The sequence below is a fragment of the Dromiciops gliroides genome, chromosome 3 (genome assembly GCF_019393635.1).
Source record: "Dromiciops gliroides isolate mDroGli1 chromosome 3, mDroGli1.pri, whole genome shotgun sequence".
In the NCBI taxonomy this organism is placed as follows: Eukaryota; Metazoa; Chordata; class Mammalia; order Microbiotheria; family Microbiotheriidae; genus Dromiciops; species Dromiciops gliroides.
The window spans coordinates 521,848,762-521,871,437 of NC_057863.1; the positions used below are offsets into that span (position 1 = coordinate 521,848,762).

General features: G+C 38.5%; 1 protein-coding gene across 12 annotated transcripts in view; it reads left to right on the forward strand.

Moving 5' to 3' along the window:
- The window catches only part of YAP1 (Yes1 associated transcriptional regulator), a 161,482-nt gene that overhangs the window by 98,192 nt on the left and 40,614 nt on the right, over window positions 1–22,676 (forward strand). For 4 of the 12 annotated variants that reach the window (XM_043997456.1, XM_043997460.1, XM_043997458.1 and 1 more), the window contains exon 4: window positions 12,349–12,468. The exons of 4 other annotated variants lie outside the window; for them this stretch is intronic. In XM_043997456.1, the coding sequence (XP_043853391.1) occupies window positions 12,349–12,468 (120 nt within the window). The remainder of the gene's footprint in view (window positions 1–12,348; window positions 12,469–22,676) is intronic. 4 more of the 12 variants (XM_043997457.1, XM_043997461.1, XM_043997459.1 and 1 more) reach the window with 1 other exon arrangement.

Here is a 22,676-nt window from a genome sequence, read left to right on the forward strand (position 1 = left end):
AGTCCTTAAAGATACAGATACAAAAAGTGGTGACTTTAGCTTGAGTCTTCTGCTCCTTCATAGATGCTTACAGTGGCTGATTGATGACCTTTCTGAATCTCTTTCTTGGTCACAGATCAACCCTGCTGTTTCTGTCTCCTAATGCCTTGTGCTACTGTGGCACCATTTTTTTTTTCTGGTTCAGTTCCTTCAATCCTAGTTGGGGCTGGGGAGGTTGCCCCCATTGCTACTGCCACTCAGCTATTGATGTCCCCCTCCTCAGCCTGTAATCTGTTTGGAACTTTCAGTAACCAGCACCCTCTGGCAAGTGTATGTCCATGGGTCCTCAAACATCCAATCTCCCTGTAATCGTCAGTCTACTGGCTTTTCCCCTGCTTCCTATAATTATACCCTGTTCTCCATCTTTTAAAAATCTTTACTTAATTCTACCATCCCCTCAAACTATGTCTCTTTTCTCTTTTATAGCCAAACACCTAGAAAGAGGTGTCCTGTAGTCAATATTCATTACCTCCCTTTCCTCTCTTGCTCATTTCTCAGCCCATTCTGAGGTAGTTTCCAGTCTAATTTGACCAACCAAAAGTGCCTTCTTCAAGGTTTCCAGTCAACTTTTAATTGCTAAATCAGATGGTTCCTTTTCAGTCCTTCTTGTTTTTGACCTCTCTTTATCATGGCAATACTGCTAATCACCTCTTCCTTGTGGATACTTTTTTCCCTTGGGTTTTCCTGGCATTACTTTTTCTTGGTTCATCCCCTAAGTCTGCTGTGCTGGATCATCATCCATGTTTCCACCCTTTTACTTTACATGTCTTCTAAGGTTCTGTCCTGATCCTTCTTTACTCTATCCATATCTTCTTTTGGTGATCTCATTAGCTCCCAGGGATTCAATTATCTTTATGCATATGTTTCCCAGATCCACATATCAAATGTAATCTTTCTTCTGAACTCCAGTCCATTGCTAACCAACTGCCAGCTGAATGTTACCAAATGCTGAAAACTATAAATGTCCAAAATGGAACTAGTCTCCGCCCACCCCACCCCCCAAAAGAGTTTCTATTTTTGTCAAGAACATTATTGTTCTTCCATCTGTTGAGGGTATTGAGAGTTAGTTTGTTTGCAACTGCAGAATAATCTTCAGTTCACCCCCACCCCCACAATACCTAATCTGTTTCCAAGTCATATCATCCTACCTCTGCCTGATCTTTCATAACCGCTTGCTTCTCTTTACTCACATGGTCAAACCCTAGTTCAGGATCTTACAATTTATTGTATCAACTATTGCAATATCCTTTTAATTCATCTCCCTGCCTCCATTTTCTTCCCTTCACAGTCCATCTTCTATACATTTGCCAAATAGATATTCTGAATATGTGCCTGGCATTTTACTCTCCAGCTCAAGAAACCTTCCGTGACTCACTATTACCTTTGCCTGGCATTTAAAACCTTTCCTAATCTAGTTCCAGCCTATGTTTTCAAGCTGATTGGTTTTCATTCCCCCTCCTGTACTCTACATTCCAGTCAAGCGGACTTAGTGTCTGCTTCCTTTATGTATTGTGCCATTTATGCCCCACACCCCTGTGCCTTCATTTAGGGTCTGTCCCCCAAACCCCAACTTTTATAATCTAACTCAGTGCTCAAGTGCCATTTTTGAAGCCTTTCCAGATTCCTCCAAATTGTTAATGCCCCCTCCTCATGACTTTGTGTTTATTTTTAGAAGATGAACTCCTTGAGGGCAGGAATGGGTTGGTTTTTTTTTTTAATTATTTCTTTGTACCACTATTACCTATGTGGTGCCTTGTACATTAAAAGGTAAACTAAATCAATGCTTGTTGAATGAATGAATGAATAAATACTCTCATGGTTAGTTTAAGGCAATGTGATGGAAAGAATTGAATTGGAGACTGAGAACATGGGTTCAAATACTGGCTCAGCTGTTTACTATCCTTGATCTTTGGTAAATCCCTATATCTCTCTGGGCCTGAATTTCATAATATGTAAAGTAAGGGAGTAAACTACGTGATCTCTGAGATCCCATTCAGTTTCTAATCTATGATTCTCTGATCTCCTGACCCACTAAATATTTTAATAGAACTAAAACTCAACCACATCATCAGTTTGTGCTTATGTTCATATCCTGCTTAGTATTTGCTTATTTAAGAGAAACTAATTCTCTTTTGTCTTCTGTGCTTTGAGCTTACATCGCTCAAGAGGCATGTGAAAGGTATAGAAATTGTTTCAGTTCTTCTGATTTGATCTTGAGAGAACAAATAATATACATCAAAGAATCTCTGTTGCAGTAACTAAAAATTAAATTAGTGATTTGGAGAATGATGCTGGTAGAAGTTTAATTTTCATTTTCCTTAGTGATTTCCAAATTCTTCTGGTTACTGTCTTGCTACAATCATTTTATGACTCATGGGAAGAATATTTGTGTGAAGGATCAAGATGTTAATTCTTATAAAATGATATTCATAGACTACCATATAAGGATAGTACTGTGAGTCTAAACCCTGTGACATCAGTAGCTGTGGGTCTCTGAAATCATGTTCAAAATACAAACAAGAACTATATAACCTCTGGAGAATGATTTTCTTTACTTTTTAACCTAAAGTAGCCAGCCTCCTTCCCTACCTTACTAAAATCAAAAGACTTTATTAAAGATAGCTGGAGCCAAAATCAGTTCTGAAGTTTTCCTTAAGCATATTATTATTCATTGTATACAAATGACTTTCTAAAATCAACTCATTTAAATTTCTAACATCTTATAATTCCCATACTTTAATATCAATCTGCAAATCAGCAGACTCAGACATTGTCATTTAGGAAAGTTCTTTGTGCTTAAATCTATTTGTCCTCAAATAGTCCAACCAATAGTGTACGTTGTCATTTTCCACTTGCTAATGTAAAAATCAGTTATAAGTTGTAGCTATAGTACTTGTCACATAGGATCAGGCTGCTCTTTATCACAGTTTACCATATAGCTCAAAGGATTACCCTATTATCAAAGGATCATAGGTTAGAGTTGCAAAGGACTTTAGAGGTCATATAGGCCAACCTCTTTAGGCAGCTGTGTGGCTCAGTGGCACTAGGCCTGGAGTCAGAAAAAACATGAGTTCAAATGTGACCTCAGACACTTAGTAGCTGTGTGGCCTCAGGCAAGTCACTTACCCTGTTTGCCTCAGTTTTCTCATCTGTAAAATGAGCTAGAGAAGGAAATGGCAAACCAGTCCAGTATCTTTGCCAAGAAAACCCCCAAAGGGGTCACAAAGTGTGGGATATAACTAAACAACAACAAAAGGCCAACCTCTTATTTTACAGATGAGAAACTGAGGCCCAGAGAAGTTAAGCAATTTGCCCAAAGTCACACAGAAGACCTGGAATTCAAACTTGGATCTTCTCACTCCAAATGTAGTATTTTTTTAATAATACTGCAATGTAGTATTCTTTCTTCCTTGTTTTCATTATCCAGTGCTACCATTTTATAAGTCACATGTGATCAAATAAATCAGTCATTTAGTATTTATTAAATGCCTATTATGTGCCAGACACTGTGCTTTGTAGTGGGAATATAAAGATAGGCCGAAAAACCCCAGCCGGTGTGCTCAAGGAGCTCACAGCCAAATAGAGGAGAAATGTAAATAACCATGTCCAAGCACAATACACACAGGATAAATTAGAGATAGTGTCAGAGGGAAGGTGTTAGGATTATGGAGGACTAAGAAAGGCTTCTTGGAAAAGGTTGGACTTTAGCTGAGACTTGACAGAAGCCAGGGAAGTCAAGAGGTTGTGATGAGGAGGGACAACATTCCAGGCATGGGGGGCAGCCAGAGAATGTGCCTCAGGTATGATGAGATCTTGTTGTTCATTCATGTCCAACTCTTCATGGCCCCATTTGGAGTTTTCTTGGCAAAGATACTAGAGTGGTTTGCCATTTCCCTCTCTAGCTCATTTCGTAGATGAGCAAACTGAGGCAAACAGGGTTAAGTGACTTGCCTAGGGTCACACAGCTTCTAAGTGTCTCGGACCAGATTTGAACTTGGGAAGATATGTCTTCCTGACTCCAGGTCTGGCACTCTATTCACTAGCTGGCCCTATGAAATCTAGCATCTGAAATATATATTGGAGCAGAAAAGTGGTAGAAATACACTCGGGAAGAACTAAAACCAAAATCAGTTTGGACCATATCTCGACTACAATAGACCTTTCTACTCACTGGATTTTTGCCATCTTCATAGGCTCATAGGAGTATGAGATTTAGATTTATAGATGAAAAGTACCCTGGAGGTCATCAGAATCTAACTCAGTTGTTTTACAGAAGAGGAAACAAAAGCCCAGAGAGATTAAGTGGTACTTGCCTGAGGCCACACAGCAGAAAGTGTCAGAGTGGGATTTGAACACAAGTCCTGTTGACTCCTAAACCAGAATTTTTCTCCCTCACTGAACCGGGCTGCCTCCTGTGTTTTGCCATGTGTTTCTGATTTCAGAATCTTAAAGGATCTTGTTGATGCTATGGTGGGAAAGTATGATGCAGAATTTTACAATCACTAATAACATATTCCATTTCACCATTTATGGTGTACATTTTCCTAGGGTTACCAGGGACGTTAACTTCATTGAGAGTTGACACTATAGTTAAGCTCTTGTACAAAGATCCAGTCTGCAAATATGAAAATTATAATCAGAGAAAGTATGTTGGAGATTAACTTAGCATGGGAAGATTCTTTGTTTTAAAAACCCTTTGGAAAAAAACCAACCCTTTGAGGCCTAAAAGAGGTTCAGAGTTCCAGTTGCTCTTGTGATTTGGCTCTTTTTCTCTGAAGAATATTCAAATCTTGATTTTAGCTACTTAGCAGTGATACTTGGGTAAGCTAGTTCATCTCTTTGGGCCTCAGTTTCTTCATCTGTAAAATAAGGGGGTTGGGCTTGATGATATCCAGAGCCCCTGACAGTTCTGAGTCCTAGGATTTATATCTGAATTGTAGATCCATCTTATGTCATAGGGTGATAGGTTTTTTATTTATTTAAGTAAGTAGGTCATAGGTAGGTAGATGTGTGGGTGAGTGTTGGAGGAGCAGAGTGAGTCTCCCTGTCTTGCTTAGGTTGGAAGTGCAGTAGTTACTCACAGAACCAATCCCTAAACTAATCATTACTGAAGCTTTAACCTGTTCTTTTACCAGCTGGAGCTGGTTCATCTCTTCTAGGCAGCCTGGTGGTCTCCACTCCCAGGACCTCACAGCATTGGTACTGGATTTAGTGTGAACACCTGATTGGTTTTAGTCCTACTGTGGCTCTGAGCTCCTGAATTCAAGTCATCCACCAGCCTAAGGCCTTTTCAGAAGCAGGGAATACAGGCATGTACTACTATACTCAGTTATGACTGCTTATATAGAATCATTGCACCGTAACATTTTAAGGGGATTTGGAGTTCATCTAATCTGATTCTCTGTCCACTATGAGAATCTCCTTTACAAAATCAAGCAAGTGGACATATAACCTCTGCTCAAACATTTCCAGTGACAGGAATTCACTACCTAACCAGGAAGCTCTTGAACCATTTTTTTAGACATCTGATTCTTGAAAAATTCTTTTTTTGTACCATGTATTCAAAACCAAGATCCCAAAGCACTTTTGATGGCTCTTTGGAGGATGGATTGGATAGGAAGAGACTGCAAGCAAACAGTCCAGTTATGAGACTAACCTCATGTTACACTTTGACAGATGCTGAAATGCAAATTAGTCTTCATTTAATAAATAATTTATTGAATATGAACCATGCGGAGCCACAATACTGTTGAATTTTTGTGGCATTTATAAAGTCTGTATTCTAGGTGCTGGAAATAAAAAGATAAGATATCACTTAGCCCTTGCCCTGTACTATGTAGGATGTGGCGTGCACTCAGGTAACTTTAGTCCAAAGTAGAGTATGAATGGGGAAAAGGAGAGATGCAGACAGTGATCTAGGAAAACTCTAGGAAGAGAATACCTTCTGCTTGTGGGATGAACAAAGACTTCAGAGAGGAAGTGTCATCTTCAAAGAATCTCAGAGTTGAAAGGTCTCTCAAAAGCCATCTAGTTCACCCTGTGGCCCTTGTATAATAAGGGTGACAGTCTCAGGAAGTCTTTCCAAGATAACCCATTCTACATCTAGACAGCTCATCATTGTTAGGAAGGCTTCTCCTGACATTAAGCCTAAATCTGTACTTCTAGCATTTCCACCCATTACTTCTAGATCTCTCCTTGGGGGCCAAGTGGAACGTGCCTAATCCCTCCTCTCTATGATAGACATTTGAAGGTAGTTATCATATCCTATCCCCACCCCTAAATGTTCTCTCCAAATTAAAACTCTTCATTTCTTTAATTGATCTTGATAGGTCATCCTTTATAGTCTTCTCACCATTGTAGATTGTAAACCTCTAGACACAAGGAGATTGTTTATGTCCTTCCTTCCTTTTTCTTTTGTTTTGGTTTGTTTGTTTGTTTGGCTTTTGCTGGGCAATTGGGGTTAAGTGACTTGCCCAGGGCCACACAGCTAGTAAGTGTTAAGTGTCTTGAGGTTGGATTTGAACTCAGGTCCTCCTGACTCCAGGACTGGTGCTCTATCCACTACGCCACCTAGCTGCCCCGTGTATGTCCTTCCTAATTTGATAGCCATACCTGAATCCAGTACCCCAGGAGTGATCTGACTAGGGTTATAGAGTACAACAAAATTCTTACCTTCCTCAAAAAAGAACCTTCTATTTCTCTATAAAGCCTAGGATTGCGTTAGACTTTTTTTTTTTTTTGGCTGCTATGTAATGCTAAATATTGAGTCTATAGTTTGATATAACCTCTGCATCTTTATCACAGAAACTGTTACATTTCTACCTGTGTCTCCTCCATTCTTTTCTTGGGAAGGTTTTTTTTTTTAATCTGTATTAAATTTCATTTTATTAGACTTTGACAGTTGTTTTGAACATTGTTAGCTCACTTACATTGTTGAATACTGGTTCCCTTATCCATGTTAGCTATCCCACTTGATACCATATTTAAGGGGCCAGAATTTTCTGTGGATGAAGAATATTTAGAGGGAAGTTAATTAGGACGGCAAGAGCCCTTTAGAACATACCATATTAAAAACAACTAAAAACACTGGGGGTGTATATAACATAGCAAAGAAAAACCTATGAGTTGTGCATTATGGAGTGGGGGGTGGTGAGGAAGAGGGAGCGGAATTACTCTGCATCACCAGCTCTATGCTGCACACCTCTACTTTGGTGTTCCATAGGCATCTCAAGTGCAGTGTGTTCAAATGTCCCTAGTCCCTGCTTTGCTATTTCTGTTAAGGGCATCACCATCCTTCCAGTAACCTGGATTCACAACCTTAGAGACCTTTTTAACATTTCCCTCTGTCTGGTCCTCCACATCACGTTGGTTGCCAGGCACTGATCATTCTACCTCCATAACATCTCTTGTATCTGACCCCTTTAATTCAGGCCCTTATCATTCTTGCCTGTTCTATTGCAGTAGTCTCCTAATTAGGACTCCTTGCTTACAGTTTTTTTTTTCTTATCCAGCCCATCCTCCACACAACAGCCAAAATAATATTCCCAAAGCATAGTCAGCCAGTTTTTATAAAGCACCTACTATGTGTCAGGTATTGCGCTAAGTGCTTGTGTATGACCCTGTCCTTTCCTTCCTCAGAAACCTTACAAATGCCTAAACTTGTCATCTACAGTTCTTCACAGTTTGACTCCACCTTATCTTTGCAGACTTATTTCACATTATTCCCTTTCACATACTCTTAGTTCTAGCCCAACTGGCTAAAACTGGCTAGAGGTTTTCCTCAAGTTTGGCATTCCATCTCTTGCACCTGTGCCTTTGTTGATGCTGTTCACTATGCCTTGAATGAATGAGAAAGCAATTGTTACGTACTTAACTGTGTGCACTGTGTTGAATGCTGGGATACAAACAAGCAAAATAGTCCTTGCCCTTGCAAAGCTTATATAGTCTATATATAGAAGACAACACATAAATGGGAGCTGGGGAAAGGGGGATGAGGTTGGGGACTAAGGTTAGAGGACATGCAGCAGCAGCATTTGGAAATGGCCTGATTCTAGGCAAGATAAGGCAGAAACTCACCTATCAGAGCCCAGAGTTCTAAAACAGAGTCCAGGTTCTGGTGGAAGGAGACGAGAAGGATGTGCAGAGGGCCTGAATTGCATATGGCAAGGAAACTCCTTCATTTCCAACTGTTTAGAATACTTTCCTTCCTTCTGTGCCCGCCTCAGGTGCCAATTTCTACAGAAAGTCTTTTCTGATCTCTCTTGCTGTTTGTGTTCTCTTTCTCCTTAAATTACATTTATCTGTTTAAGTGAATGTTGTGGTATTTCCCTAGTACAAAAGTTATTTGAGAATTTGGGCTGTTTTTCATTTTGTCTTGGTTTATCCTCAGTGCCTAGCACATTGCCTTACTTAGTATAAAGTACTTAATCAGTGCTTGTTGAATTAAATTCAAAATAAGCAAGAGTAACGGGTAGAAGTTACAGAGAGTGGCAGGTAGATATGGCCCAATGATCTTTCTAACAACTAGGGGTATCCCAAAGTGAAATAGGATATCTAGGAATTTGGTCTGGTTTTTCTTCCCTAAACATCTTCTAGAAAATACTTGATGACTCTCATAATAATAGCAATACTGCAGGATGCTTGGTAGTTACATATACAATTTGACCTATATAGCCAAACAATTACCGCGTAAATAGCATTTTACATTTGTAAAGCATTACACTTATACTAGGGGTCCCAAAATGTAAGATTTTAAATGTAAGGCCTTGGAGGACCAGGGACTGTTCTGTTTTGGTCCCCATTTTGCATAGAGTAGGCACTTGGAGATTGTGATTTGCCAAGGATCACACATATGATAGGTTTTAAAGGCAAGGTTCACACCTTGGGCCTCCCTCATTCCAAGATTGTTATTCTTTCCTCAGTACCATGCTGCCTAGTTGAAACTGTGGAAGTAAATGAGTTCTCTAAAGGAGGGAACTTAGGAAAAACCTCAGGTTAGTCTCTTTGATCTTACAGGTGATAAGTGATAATTAAGCAAATCCAGTTTGCAAAAGTAAATTTATAATCATAAATTTGTTAAATCAGAATTTGAGAATTGATTGGATTTTAGTTCATCTACTCCAAACCTCTATTCATTCTTCTTGATTTTTAATTTCTCTGGCAATTTCTTTCTTTTAGTGCTACACTGTGAACTAATCATAATATGGGGTTTTTTTTGGCAACTATTTATTTCTTCTGGTGGCCTAGTTGTTGTTCCTAAGATTTTGGACAGGTTAAAAAAACAAAAACAAAAAAAACTGGGCCTGATTCATCAGTTCTAAGAAGGTCTAGATCTTCTTGTTTCATTAAGCTTTTGTTTGTCTTTAGTCAGTTATCTAGAGTTCAAGAAGGTCCTTAATCAGGAACAGGACATTAATAGTGAGTCACCTACCATATCCTGAGTAGAATTTTGTTTATTTTTATTTTGAATGTTGTAAGGAGAGCTTCTACCATAGCAACCAGCCCATCAACCTACCAACCACTAGTAGCATAATTTCCCTAAAGGCTAAATCATCCAAATTTGGCTATCAATTATATGCCATTCATATCATGCTAAACTGTAACATCTACCCTTAACAAAATCTCTGTAGTTTGCTTTACTTCACATATTAAAATAGTTACTTCTCTCCGTGCATATGTAAAACATTTTTTTCCAATCTGTTCTGCTTATTAAACATTCCCTTTTTGCTGGTGTGGTCGTCAAACATCATTGTGGAATAGCCCAGGGAAGTAAGAAGTAGAGGATCTTTCCAGAAAATTTGTGTTAGATACACAACTGCAAGATGGGGGAAGACTATATAGAGATAGGTAGTGTGTCTAAAATGGGTCTTTGCAGGCTTACTGGACTGCGAGTTCAATGTTTCAACAGTGTCCCATGTCAACCAAGAAAGCTCTAGCTAAGGCTGAATTAAGAAAGGGATAGTTTTTAGGAAGAAGGAAGTGACAGTTCTGCTCTGCTCCATTCTGCACTGAAGTATTGTGTTTCATTTAGGGAATCATATTTGAGAAAGGACACTGGTAAGCTGGGGAGCATCCATGATAATAAAGTTCCTCAAGACCATGACGTATGAATATTAACTGAGGAAACTAGGGATATTGAGCTTGGAAAAGACAAGATTCTTGGGGGACATAATAGCTGTCTTTAAGTCTATGAAGTACTGACACGTAGAAGAGAGACCAGGCTTGTCCTGTTTGTTCCCAGAAGCTAGAACTAGGAGCCAGTAGGTGGAAGTTGCCAGAATAGGTGCAAAAGACAAATTTGGGATCCAGAAGTAGAATGGGCTTCCTCCAGAGGTAACAGTTCACCCTCACTGGAGGTCTTAAAGCAAAGGCTAGATGACCATTTCATAAGTGTGTGGTAGAGGGAACATTTTGGGGGTGTGGTTTGAATTAAGTGCTCTCTGAAGTTCAAGCTCTGAAATTCTGTGATTCTAGATCAAGATTTAGAGAACATAATTTAGATAAAGTATCTTTTACTTACTGTGACATATATTTCTAAAATATACATGGAGAGTTGCTTACTAGCCAACTTCTAGGTGCACTGGACATTCATAAAGATATATTGAACAAGCAGAGTTCTGGAAAACATCAAATCCCACCAGCCAGCCTGTTTTTGTCCCTCTGGAGTTAAGAATGGTTTTATATTTTTAAAATCAACAAAAACATCAGGGTTGGGGGCCATATTCAGACTACCAGTAGAATTATAGTATATCTTTAGAGCTTTAAGAAAATCAGAGTTCAAATCCTGCCTCAGATACTTACTGTGTGATCCAGGGCAAGTTACATAAAATAGAAATGAAAATAATAGCAACCACATACAGAATTGTTGTGAGAGTCAAATGATATAAGGCATCTCCAACAGCACTTTGTAAACCTTAAAGAGCTATAAAATACTAGCTATTCACCTTCATTTTAATTCCACTGTTTTACAGTCCATGTTTTGCTCCCTCCTCATCCCTAACTGATATTCATTTGAGGCTTTCACTGTAATCCTAGACCTCATTATGTTGCTTCCTCACAAGGCAATTAACTGGTTTGTGATGCCTGAAATATCAGTTATCTTCACTAGAAGAAGCAGCATTTGTTTGTTTGTTTTAGCTTATCTATACAGCTTGAAAATGAGCATATTCTTTGTACCTCCATCCAGAAGTATTGGTAGACTGAAGATTTGACATGGGGTCCAATATGCTGCACCCTTTTTTCTGGGGCTTTTCTTCTCTATCTGTGTCTAAGTGACAAACTATGTGTCCCAAAGAACTTTACAAAAGAAGGACTTTATTCTTTGTTAATGCATAGACCACTTAGAAAGCTGTTAGCATGGGATGTTGCCATTCAGGCTGTTGTTTGCCTTCCATTGGTGCTTGTATTTTCTCCCTGCAGACTAACTAAATTTACTTCATTATGATAATAACAATGCCTAACACTTAGCTAGCTGTTTAGCCCTTTAAGCTTTGCAAAGTGTTATACATATTTCATTTCCTATAACTCTCACAAAAGCCCTATGAAGTAGGTACTATAAGTATTATTTCCCCATTTTATGGATGCGAAAACATCACAAAGGTGACAGTTGACCATAAGGCCTCTCTTATAAGTGTTAGAGGTAAAATTTACCTGGGTCTTTTTCTGATTTTAGATGCAGTGTCCTCTCCATAATACTATGTTAAATAACTCGTCTTTAGAAAGTGCAGAAAATTTAGGTTACTTAGCCAAAGCATATTTTATGTGTGACAGTGTATTTCCCCCCACAAAACACTGCAGTAGATAATGTGTGTGTGTACACACACACACAGAGTTATTCTTGTTTTGTAGAAGAGAAACCTGGGTTTAGAAAGGTTAAGTGATTTATGAAGTAAGAGAAATTTTTGTGGCTCTGATCTTTATCTTTGATACTGGTGCTAATTTCCTTCTGATAGACCAGATTTATCATCATCATTGCCATTGTCATCATCTCATAATGGATCATAACATTGGGGATGTCACTCAGGATTCCAGAAGGGATTTTGGAACCTAGGAAAGTTGTAAAATAACCATTATGGATAAAAAAAGCACATTATGAAATATGGCTTTTAAAACAAAATTAATTAGGAAAGGGATAAATTCTTATTTTGATTGCTTGGTTTAATGGATGGGTGGCAGGGTCATCATGATTTTTCTCTCAGAACATAAACTCAACTCAGTTTCATGAATTGTTTTATATGTGAAGTTTTTTAATAGACCAATTTTTCAGCTGCAGCAAATAAGAGCCAACAATGAATTCCTTCTATATTGCAGGGCCCCTTCCCGATGGATGGGAACAAGCCATGACCCAGGATGGAGAAATTTACTACATAAACCATAAGAACAAGACCACCTCTTGGCTAGACCCAAGGCTTGACCCTCGTTTTGGTAAAGGTTCATCTCAGACAAATGTTATAGAATATTTCTTGTTACTCTTTCTCTCTGTGAATGTGTTTAAATGTAAACAACATTAATAGTTAATAGCACTAGAAAAAATTCTGCAGAACCCACCCTACTTTTTTAAGTACTATTTTTTTCCATGCTTTTTGTCATTTTAAACTTTGGAATCTTGGAAGTCCAGATTAGTTATTTAGCCAAGCCTTTTAGTTTGCCAGGCATCCTGGGGTTAACTGACCCAATTCACTGCTCTTCACAAATCTTTGTGAGACACAATGACCTGACTTAAAGTTCTTTTCAAATTATAATAATAATCAGGCTGTCAAGCAGCATTTGAAACCTGCTTACCAACTCATAATTCCAGCTCTTCTCTGTGATGCAATCAATGTATTCTTATGCCTCACTTCTACTGAGATGGCTTCCAAACCATGTTAGCCCAACCCTGAGCTTTAAATGAAAATATCAACCCAGTCACCTTGGAGATTGGTTAATGAGTATGATGTGACTTTGTGAAACTAAAGTACTCAATCAATCTCTCTCTCTCTCTCTCTCTCTCTCTCTCTCTCTCTCTCTCTCTCTCTCTCTCTCTCTCTCTCTCTCTCTCTTTCTCTCTGGTGCACCCCCACCCCCAACAATAACAAAATCAGTTCATTTGGTTTATCATCATATCCTTCCCCCACCACCCAAATCTGGAGTTTTCCATCCCACCCCCCAAATCAGGAGCTTTCCACTCCCCACAAGTGTTCGTGTTTTGATAATGGTGTAGAAGTTTGCTCTTGGTTTATTATTCTGATAATTTAGTATTTTCAGTTTCTTTAGTTGGATTTCTGAGGTATTTTTCCAGAGCTATGGAAAAATGAGTATAAAAAGGAGCAGATCATTGTGGTTTTGAAGCTTTAGTCTTGGACTCAGTGCAGCTAAATGAAAACAGTGTGCAGATCACTGAGTAGGTCAGGCTGAGGGGATAAAAAATCTTTGAAGCTTTACAGGGGTTGACCTAACAACAACTGGCAGGGCCCTTACGAGAAAGAGGCATTAACTCTGTGAATGCCATCTAAATGCAGCCCTGGAAAAACTTAGGTCTGCTTAGTTAAAATAACTAAGCTGTCCAAAGCATTATGAATCTCATGTGACTGTGGGTACATTTTACCAAAAAGGGGAGGGGAGGGAAAGTGAAAAACTCAGACCTTCATTTGCCCTTAGGTGAAATACAGAGCAGGCTAAACTGACGACTGACCAGTCTTGCAGACAAGTTGAACCCACTCTTCAAGTAAAGTCAAAGGTGGAGCATACTCAGATGCTTTCAGCTTTGGCATAGATGGTTTGGCTTAAACACTAGTCTTTAGAGCTGCAGACCTGTTTGTATGTAGAGGTAATGCAGCATGCTAGTAATTTGCAACTTTGAATTCTATTTATTATGTGAATAAGGCCTTGTGGTTGAAAGAGGAAACCAAGTAACTATGAGAGGTAATAAATGTAGTGACTAGAGAGATACCAGCCCTGTTTCCCTAAATCATCCTAGAAGAAAGAGACTCAGCTTTTCCATGCCTTAAAACTAAAACAACAGCAGTTATGTTGCATTTTTTTTTCAATTTAAGCATTTGTGAAGTAGAGTGAGAATACAATCTTAGCTAAGCAGCAATGGTCATGAATTAGAACAAAACATTTCATTTTTAAGCAGTGATTTCAACTACAGGAGTGGGATGAAATAGTTTGCTGTGATCATTGTAAAGTTCCATTAACTCTTAACAGGGGCTTGGCCTTTTCCTTCTCCAAAGATAAATAAGCTCTTCACCTCCGTTGTCCCCCATCAAATCCCTCATCCCCAACCAACAAAAACCAAACCTTCGAACTAGAAATGTCCAAAAAGCTTCACAAGGTTCTCTTACTGTCTTCAGTTTCCCTTTTCGGGCCCACTGTGTATGTGTATCCCAGACAGGCTTGACAACATGCCAAGGCTTTTTATTTTGTGGCCCGACTTTTAATCTGTTCCAGACCTTTTCAGTCAGAGAGCTCAAGTGTAACTGGATGGGGGGAGGGAGGGGTAAAAGAGAAAAAAAGCATGTGGGCTTCTCTGATCTAGAGTGACAGCAAATAGAGACAAGCTGCTAGCTGCTGTTGAATTTGAAGGAGTTTTCCTTGAAATCTGGAATTGTACATATTGTATCGTGGGTTACATTTTATTGTTTGTGCCAAGGAAATATAAAAAATTCCTTTCCCTTCCTTCTGGCCCACTCCCTTTTTTGACCTTTTGAGTCACTCCAGCATAAGTGGTGTGTTTGTGTTTATAGTGTTAGTGGGATGATAACTATACCTATTTTTCCAAAACTTCTTTGTTAAAACAGTGTCTATCAGCTGTAATTTGAATGAAGTAGATCTATGGTAGCTTTGGAGTTTGAAACAGAGCACACATATAGATGTTGCTATTTGGTTGTATGTGGCCTTCCTATTTATTGTCCACCTCCTTTTTCTATTTCTGTTATTTGTGATTCTCTGTTTTAGAGCATTCAAAGAGTCGTTTACTGTGATTTCAAAGTCTTAATGAAACACATAAATGATGCTTGTAAGTTTCAGTGTAAAGAAATTAATTCCCTTTTGTTTTAATATCATCTTTATATCCCCCCTCACCAACCAGCCTAGACAGCCATCCTTTGCTACAAAGAATTTTTTAAAAAAGAAAAAAAATTAGTTTCAGCAAAATTCATATTAACCAAGTCTTGACCAGGAAGGGGAGAAAGGAATAAACATTTGTATAGTACCTACTATGTCATGCTCTTTGCTAAGCACTTCCTACAAATATTTCACGATATTCCTGCAAGGGAGGTGCTGTTGTTACCCCCCATTTTGTAGTTGAGGAAACTGAGGCAAACAGCAATTTAAATGACTTGCCTAGGATCTGAAGTCTAATTTGAACTCAGGTCTTCCTGATTCCACACCCAGTTCTCTATCCACTGATAGATGCTATGTTTCACATCCAGTAGTCCTTTACCTCTTCAAACAGGTATGATTTTTCCTCTTCTTTGAGGACAAGTTTATCCAGTATACACATTCCTTTTGGTTAATATTGTAGGAGTTTTTGTGTATATTATTTCCTGATTCTATTCACTACATTCTGTATCTATTCATGTCTTTCCATGCTTTTCTGATTTTTCATGTTCTCATTTCTCATGGTACATGATTTCTGTTGCATTCATGCCACACAATTCTTTTTAGCTAGTCTCCAATAAGCATCTCCTTTGTTTTCAGGGTGTGTGTTGTTTGGGGGTTTTGTTTTGGTTTTTGTGTTTGGGGTGGGGGTTGCTACTACAAAAAGTACTTGCTCTGAATATTTTAGTGTAACGGGGAATTCTTTATGGTATATTCCTAGCTGTGAGATCTATGGGTCAAAGAATAATGGACATTTTTAGACACTGGCTTAGCATAAATTGCTAAGCATAAATTCCAGCAATTTTCATCAAAGGTTGGGTCAATTCACATATCTACCAACAGTGTGAATAAACCTGTCTTTCTGTAATAGTCCATTTAGTTTCAGGCAAGAAACTGACTTGCCACCCTTTAAAATCTTTAGTCCTTCTTCCTCTCTTCCAGAGAAGTGTACAGAAACTTACCTATAATGATGGATCACTTTTTTAAAAATCCTTATTTCTTTTTTTTTTTAAAGTCTGTATCAGTGAGTATTACTATCTTTGTAGTTGGAGCACCTACCATTATTTGTTTTATTTCTTTATGAGACACCCTCTGCCTAAAAGTGCTGAAATCATACCATGGTTCTTTTTAAAAATAATTTATTGGGAATTTTGCAACACCCCTATCACTGTTGTGTAGTCAGGGTGCTGGGGGTTTATTTTTGATGAACAAGATGAACTGTGTGATGAGCTGTGAGAATAGTGCAAAATTAAAAACTCCTGTGTGTTAGCAGTTCTAAGGTTCCTCTTTTTTCTGATGACCTTTTTGCCAATATGTGTCATAAAGACAACCCCAAATTTAGATGGTCATTTTCTTATGCATTTTCGAGATCCTGGGAGATTCTGGTTTTATTAAATTTTTTTTAATCTTGTCATGTGTATCTTTGAATAATTCTTCAGTAAAAGAAAATTCTAATGAAAACACAGACTTGTGCCAAAACACTGACAGTTAATGAATTGTTCATATATGAAATGTTATTATTCCCATTGTTTATGTAAAAGGATGAATTAAACAATGTTAGTGTTAGTGATCTGTGCTTCTGGAAATAAGTGTGTGTGGCACCAGAAGGGTAAAAATAAGTACATTTGCGTTAAACAAAATAATATACTGGAGCCACAACTTCAAGGGAAGAAAGAACCTCATGCCTGTTAAGTTGCTTTGAACTGTTATTTTCAAGAGACTTATGCTAGGATCTAATTCCTAAGGAGTTAATGAACATTGCCATCTGGATTTGGGGGAAGGGTGTTCTGTAAGTATAGACTCTTGAGTCTTTTTAAAAAATAGATTCTTTAGGCATAGAAAAGGAAATTTTAAATCAGTCATTGATAGAAATTAATATCAAAGTGTCCCCTCTCTGTCCCCAAAATATTTTTTAATAAAAATGATTTAATGTTAGTACTAAAGACCATGGCTTTCCCTCATTGTCCCCCTTAATTTTCAGAACAAAATCCTTTCTGTGAGTAATAAAACAGTTAATAATTTTAATTACAAGTTACTTCTCAGGGACTAAGTATCTGTGATATCAAATAAAAAATATTTTTTATTTTGACAGACTTTCTCCAAATGGCCAACTGGTACCTGATATTTTGCCGAGTTTACCATATTGTAAAAACACCAAGGGACTCAGAAACTAGAAAATGTAAATTCTTTAATGGGATTTGTGGGTACTAACAAACCAGCACATGAATATGCTAAAGTAAATTGCCAGAAATCTTCACATAAAAAGCAGTGTATTGCTTAAAAAAAGAAACCCAACACCTTTTAAGCCTCTAATAATGACCTAAATTGTCATGTAATGACTAGAGAAGTTAATAATAGATCTACCACTTACCAGCTACATATTTTAATTCCTGGTTTAACAATTCACATTTTAATATTATTCATTAACATTCTCAAAAAAGGAAAAGAGTTTGTGGTCTATGATGAACTTCATGGAGTGTCAGCATGACCTATTGGAAATAAGACAGGATTTGGCAATCAGAAGCTTTGGATTCAAATCCTGCCTCTTTCACTTAGCTGTAAAACCTTGGACAAGACCCCCTCAGTTTCTGCTTCCTCACATATCCAATGGGCATTAAAATATTATTGTCTACCTTATAATAGAATACAATAAACTTTTATTAAGCCCCTAATATGTGCTAGGCAATAGGCTAAGCTCCCTGTCCCTGCCCTCAAAGAGTTTGAAGTCTAATAATGGAAGACAAAAGGAAACTGGGAGGGCTGGGGACCAGGGAGAAAGGGGAGAGTTAGCTGGAAAGTCCAGTCCTAGCTCTTTATAAAGGAAAGTTTTGGGAAGAATTTGGGAAGGTGTTGAGTATCTGAGATTGGGTTCGTAGCAGTATGGTGATGAGATTTCAGGTAATTGTTGTGAAAATCTAGTTGAAACTATTCAATATGAGTGGTGCAAAGTAGAATGAAGAGGAGGAAACTACTGAATAATATGGAATGTGGACTTGGATAATTTACCTGCTCTGAACTTTGATTTCCCTTCCTTTCAGAAGGGGGGCGGGGGGGGGGGTGAACTAAGTCCCCTTCTGCTTTAAATCCTATGAACTCAGAGTCTCCCCAAGCAGACTATTTGCAAACATTATCAGACAGAAGTTGTCCTTTTTTCCCGCCTGTCTCTCCCAGTGATTTAAAACCACCCACATTTTCCTCTGTAACCTTCTGTCATAGAAATCTTTGTCCTGTTTCTAAGAAGAAGGCCAGAAGTTTGGCAAGATTTAATTGCTACATTTAATTTGTTGCTTGTGCCTTTGGGCAATAATCATTTTGTGCATCATTGCTTGCTTCAGTCATGGCTGTAAAGCGAGGCAAGATGTACAAAGCCAGGCAGGCCGTGCTGTTACGGCAATGTGGCTTCCTCTTCCAGGTGCCTTGCTATAAACTCTGCACCCCAGAACCCTGCTCAGAAAACCACGTAGCCCTCTCCTTCCTTCATCCTCCCCCTTTCCACCTTCTTGCCTTGAGATAACAGGGTAGAGTGATAGAAGGATTAGCTTCCCCAAGGCATCTAATGTTTGTTTATATATCAGTAGTTACTTGAAGGGAAGGAAGTAAAAGGTAGGGTTGTCAGAAAAGTAGGCAGCTGTAGGAGTTTGAGAGCCAATAAGCATTTTAGGCGCCATCACTAATTGAAGATCCTGAACATGGTTATACTAAAATTTAACCTCATGGGGGGGGGGGGAGTGATTTACTTACAGTTCAGATTGCCAATTGCCAGATCTCTGTACCTGAATAAAAGCACATCTTTTGTTTCTGAGATCTATGTTTGTTTGATGGGTGATTCTCTCTTTCATCTCCACAGTTTTCCTTTAGATACATGCCAGTTACATTGGAGAAAGGGGTTCAGCAGATAATATGCTTATATTTCCTTCTATAGCCTACCTTGAGGGGATGACCAAAAGAGACATAAAGTCAAAGTCTCATGATGCACTTTGCAAGTTAAATTTTTTGATGTTTTCATTTTAAAGATGTATTAATACATTTTCCTTTCCATATAACAGAAAATTTCCAAAGTGTCATAGGAAAAATGGGGTCTGGAGTTTGGGGTAGGGGTAGGGGTTTGGGGTCCTTAGGAATTCCTCTTGAAAGAATTACACCTCTTGCACACAAAAGCAGTTAGAATATTATGGTAGTTTATTTAGGGGCAAGGGAAGGGAAACCATGAAAGAAATCCTTAGACTTCTCATAGGGAGAAAGGCATGGCACAGAGAGTGGCTTTGAGATACCAATCTCCTTGAGCAGGAGACTGGCAGGTGCTTTTATAGAGGACGGATGGTGGTGACCATCTGACTGTGGAAAGTTCCTTTAGTGAGGGAGGACCATCCTGCCACTGGTGGTGGCTAGAGGAATTGGGTGAGGGGTGGCTGCAGATCTCTCACAAGCCATCTCCTCAGGACACAAAGGAAGCAGCCACACCTAATCTTATCTCCCCTGGGTTGAGGGAGACTAGAATGAGGGGTAGAGGTCCCCAAGCTAGCTCGGTCTGATCTGGTTCCACTTATCTCTTTAGGTGTGTCTGTCCTTTGGTTTAGTTTCTCAAGGAGAAGGTTCTTTGATGTGCCCCAGAGAACTTCTGGGTTGCTATGGGCCCATAACAAAAGGATACCCTAGAAAACCCCATTACAGCATATATTTTGTGAAAAAGTTAAAATTATTGATTACTAATTTAAAGAAGGGATGTAGCCTTTAACTTAGTCAGTACAATATTGACCCTGACCTGTTGAGTTTGGTTGCCTTTCTATGTTGTCTTTATTTACACTGATTAATTTTATGTGTGTATGTATGTGGAGAGACAGACACTCCTGCTTTCTTCATTTTCCATCATTTAAGTAATAGAAATACTTAATTCATTCATCCTTCTTTATGGCATTAGATCCTTATAATATAATTTGACCAGCCATCCCCCCCAATCATCAGACACATTGTGTTTCCAGTTTCTAACCTAATCTTCCACTTCTTGCAGAATTCCCTAATAGGCACTCAGTTGTCAAGTTTAGGTGCTTCCACTGAAAGAGACTTGCTGCCTTACAAGGCAATCTGTTCCACTTGGGAATAGTTCTGATTATTTGTTTTTATTTGTGCTGACCTGAAAACTGCCTTCTAGTAATTTGTATTTATCCATCCTAATTTTGACCCCTGTTGCTGCATAGTCCTTTAGTCTGACACCCTTACAAATTATTTGATGACAACTATTATCCCTCCCCCCCCCCCCAAATGCAATTAGCCTTTTGGCAACACTTTCACATTGTTAACTTACTCTGATTTTGAAGTCAACAAAAAACTCCCAGGTCTCTTTTTCACTTACTACTGTTTAAGCCAAGTCTCTCTCTTCTTGTACTTTTGTAGTTGTTATTTCTTTTCGATTTCTCTTTGGTATTTTCAGCCTGTCATCTCAATCCATTGATCTTTTTGAGCCCATCATTTCTCTGTCATCTACTGACATACTGTCTGCCTCCAAGCACTCGGGCCTATCTATCTTTAGCTCTGAACAATAGGAACAACAGATATTTGTTGTGGTGTTAGGCATATTTAGAGCTTTTTGGAACTTCTTACACCCTTCTAGGTCCATGCTACTCTTGCATGTTTCCATGAGTCAAATGTTTTTGAATGTGCGTTTTAAAAACATCTCATTAGAGAGTTCTGTGTACCACCATCACTTCAGGAAGTGAAGAATGGGACCAAGCTGTATAACTTAAGAGCAGTGACTACTGAATGTTTTTAAAATAGGAATATGTTACTTAATACATTCCTCATCTCTCATGATTAAAAAATGAAATAGCTATTATCCATCTAAACAATAAAGAACCAAGTAGTTAATAGCCTTTCTCTTTCAAAAAAACCCAAACATAACCCTTGTGTTTGTTATAGTTTGTTTCTCTTTTATAGCCTTCCCAACCTCTAAAAGTGGTCCAAAGACTCTCATCCTTTTCTTGTCTTTGCTTACTCTGTTGCCTAATAGAAAATGTCCGCCTCCCCTCTCTTCTTCACTTATTGAATTCCTGCTTAAGCTTTCAGGCTTTACTCAAATGGTGCATCTTCCTTGGGGGAGAGAACTCTTGGATAACCTGGGGTCTCCTATAGCACTGTTAGCATTTAGTATGTGTCCTTTTTTCTTATTATCCAGCCTTATGAGGTCAGGAACCTGGGCTTATTTAAACTCAGTGGCTGTTTAGCACCCAGTGCAGGACTCTGCACATTATAGGTATCATAAAACATTTTCTAAAACTATTGATTTGAAGGGATTTGCATAAAGTCATACAGGTGGTAGTCAACTTCTGAGGTGGAATTTGAGGCAGTTAGGTGACACAGTAGATGGAGTGCTGGGCCTGGAGTCAGGAAGACTACTCTTCATAAGTTCAAAATGTCTTGAAAAGTTAGAATAAGAGACCAAATTGGAGCTCTGGACTTGGAGACAGGAAGATCTGCCTCTGATACTGTGACCCCAGGCACGTCATTTAATTCCTTAACAAATGGAGCTAATAATAATACCTATCAGAGGATTGTTAGCAGAATCAAATGAGATGTATGTTTTTTACATTATTGTGACTACACCATTTTCTAAAAATATTGCTACTTATAATGGCTATTGCACCCGTTTTGGCAGTAAGCATTTATTATTAATTAATATCATATATACCAGTAAAGAATTGACTGTGTGGCAGTTAGCACAGGCAGGAGAAAAGCCCCAGACCCGTTTTGTCTCTCAGAGAAACAGCATGTGGTTTCAAGACCTAAGAGGAAGAGCTCTCACCAAGCTACCACATTCTGAGCCAAGAGCATGAGCCAAGATCAAGCCAAGATGGCAACCTTCATGTGTTCAAGGCTGGCTTGATTAGCATCATTCAATTCCATTGGTTGACATGACCTGAGGGTGATCCAAATTAAAATGAGCTCTACAGATGACAAAAGGGGCAAATGTGCAAAAAACTCTGCAAAGAGTAAAGTCTAGGTGTGGTATAATCCTATCAGTCCTTCAATGAGCTAGACAAAAGAATCTATCTCCATTTTTTTGTTCCCTTGGGCCTTCGCCAAATAAGATTCCAGTAAAGAATTGGACTTTCTGGAGTGGGGGGGAGAAAGACACTAAAACTGGGTCTCTGGGTCCCCAAGAAATTTTTCTCACAGTTGTAACGTGGTACAGTGGAATGGGTCTGGAGTTAGAGAATGTGGTTTTGAATCCAGCCTCTGACACTTACTTACCAGCTAGCTATATGAATGCATTAGAGCAAAGTATTAACCTTTCTGGGCCTCTTTTTCCTCATCAGTAAAATGAAGGGGTTGGGCTAGAACTCTGAGCCACTTCATGCTCTAATTCTGATTCTCTGATAATGTATGTAAAGGGCTATTAAGCTTTAAAGTATTATATAAACATGGGTTGATAACATCAAGATGAAATTTGGTAGGGATAATCTTATACTCCAGTTTAAAAAAATTAGATGCAGAAACATAAGATAAAAGAGATATGGTTATATAGGATATCTATTTGAAAAAGATCTAGTGGTTTAAGTGGACCA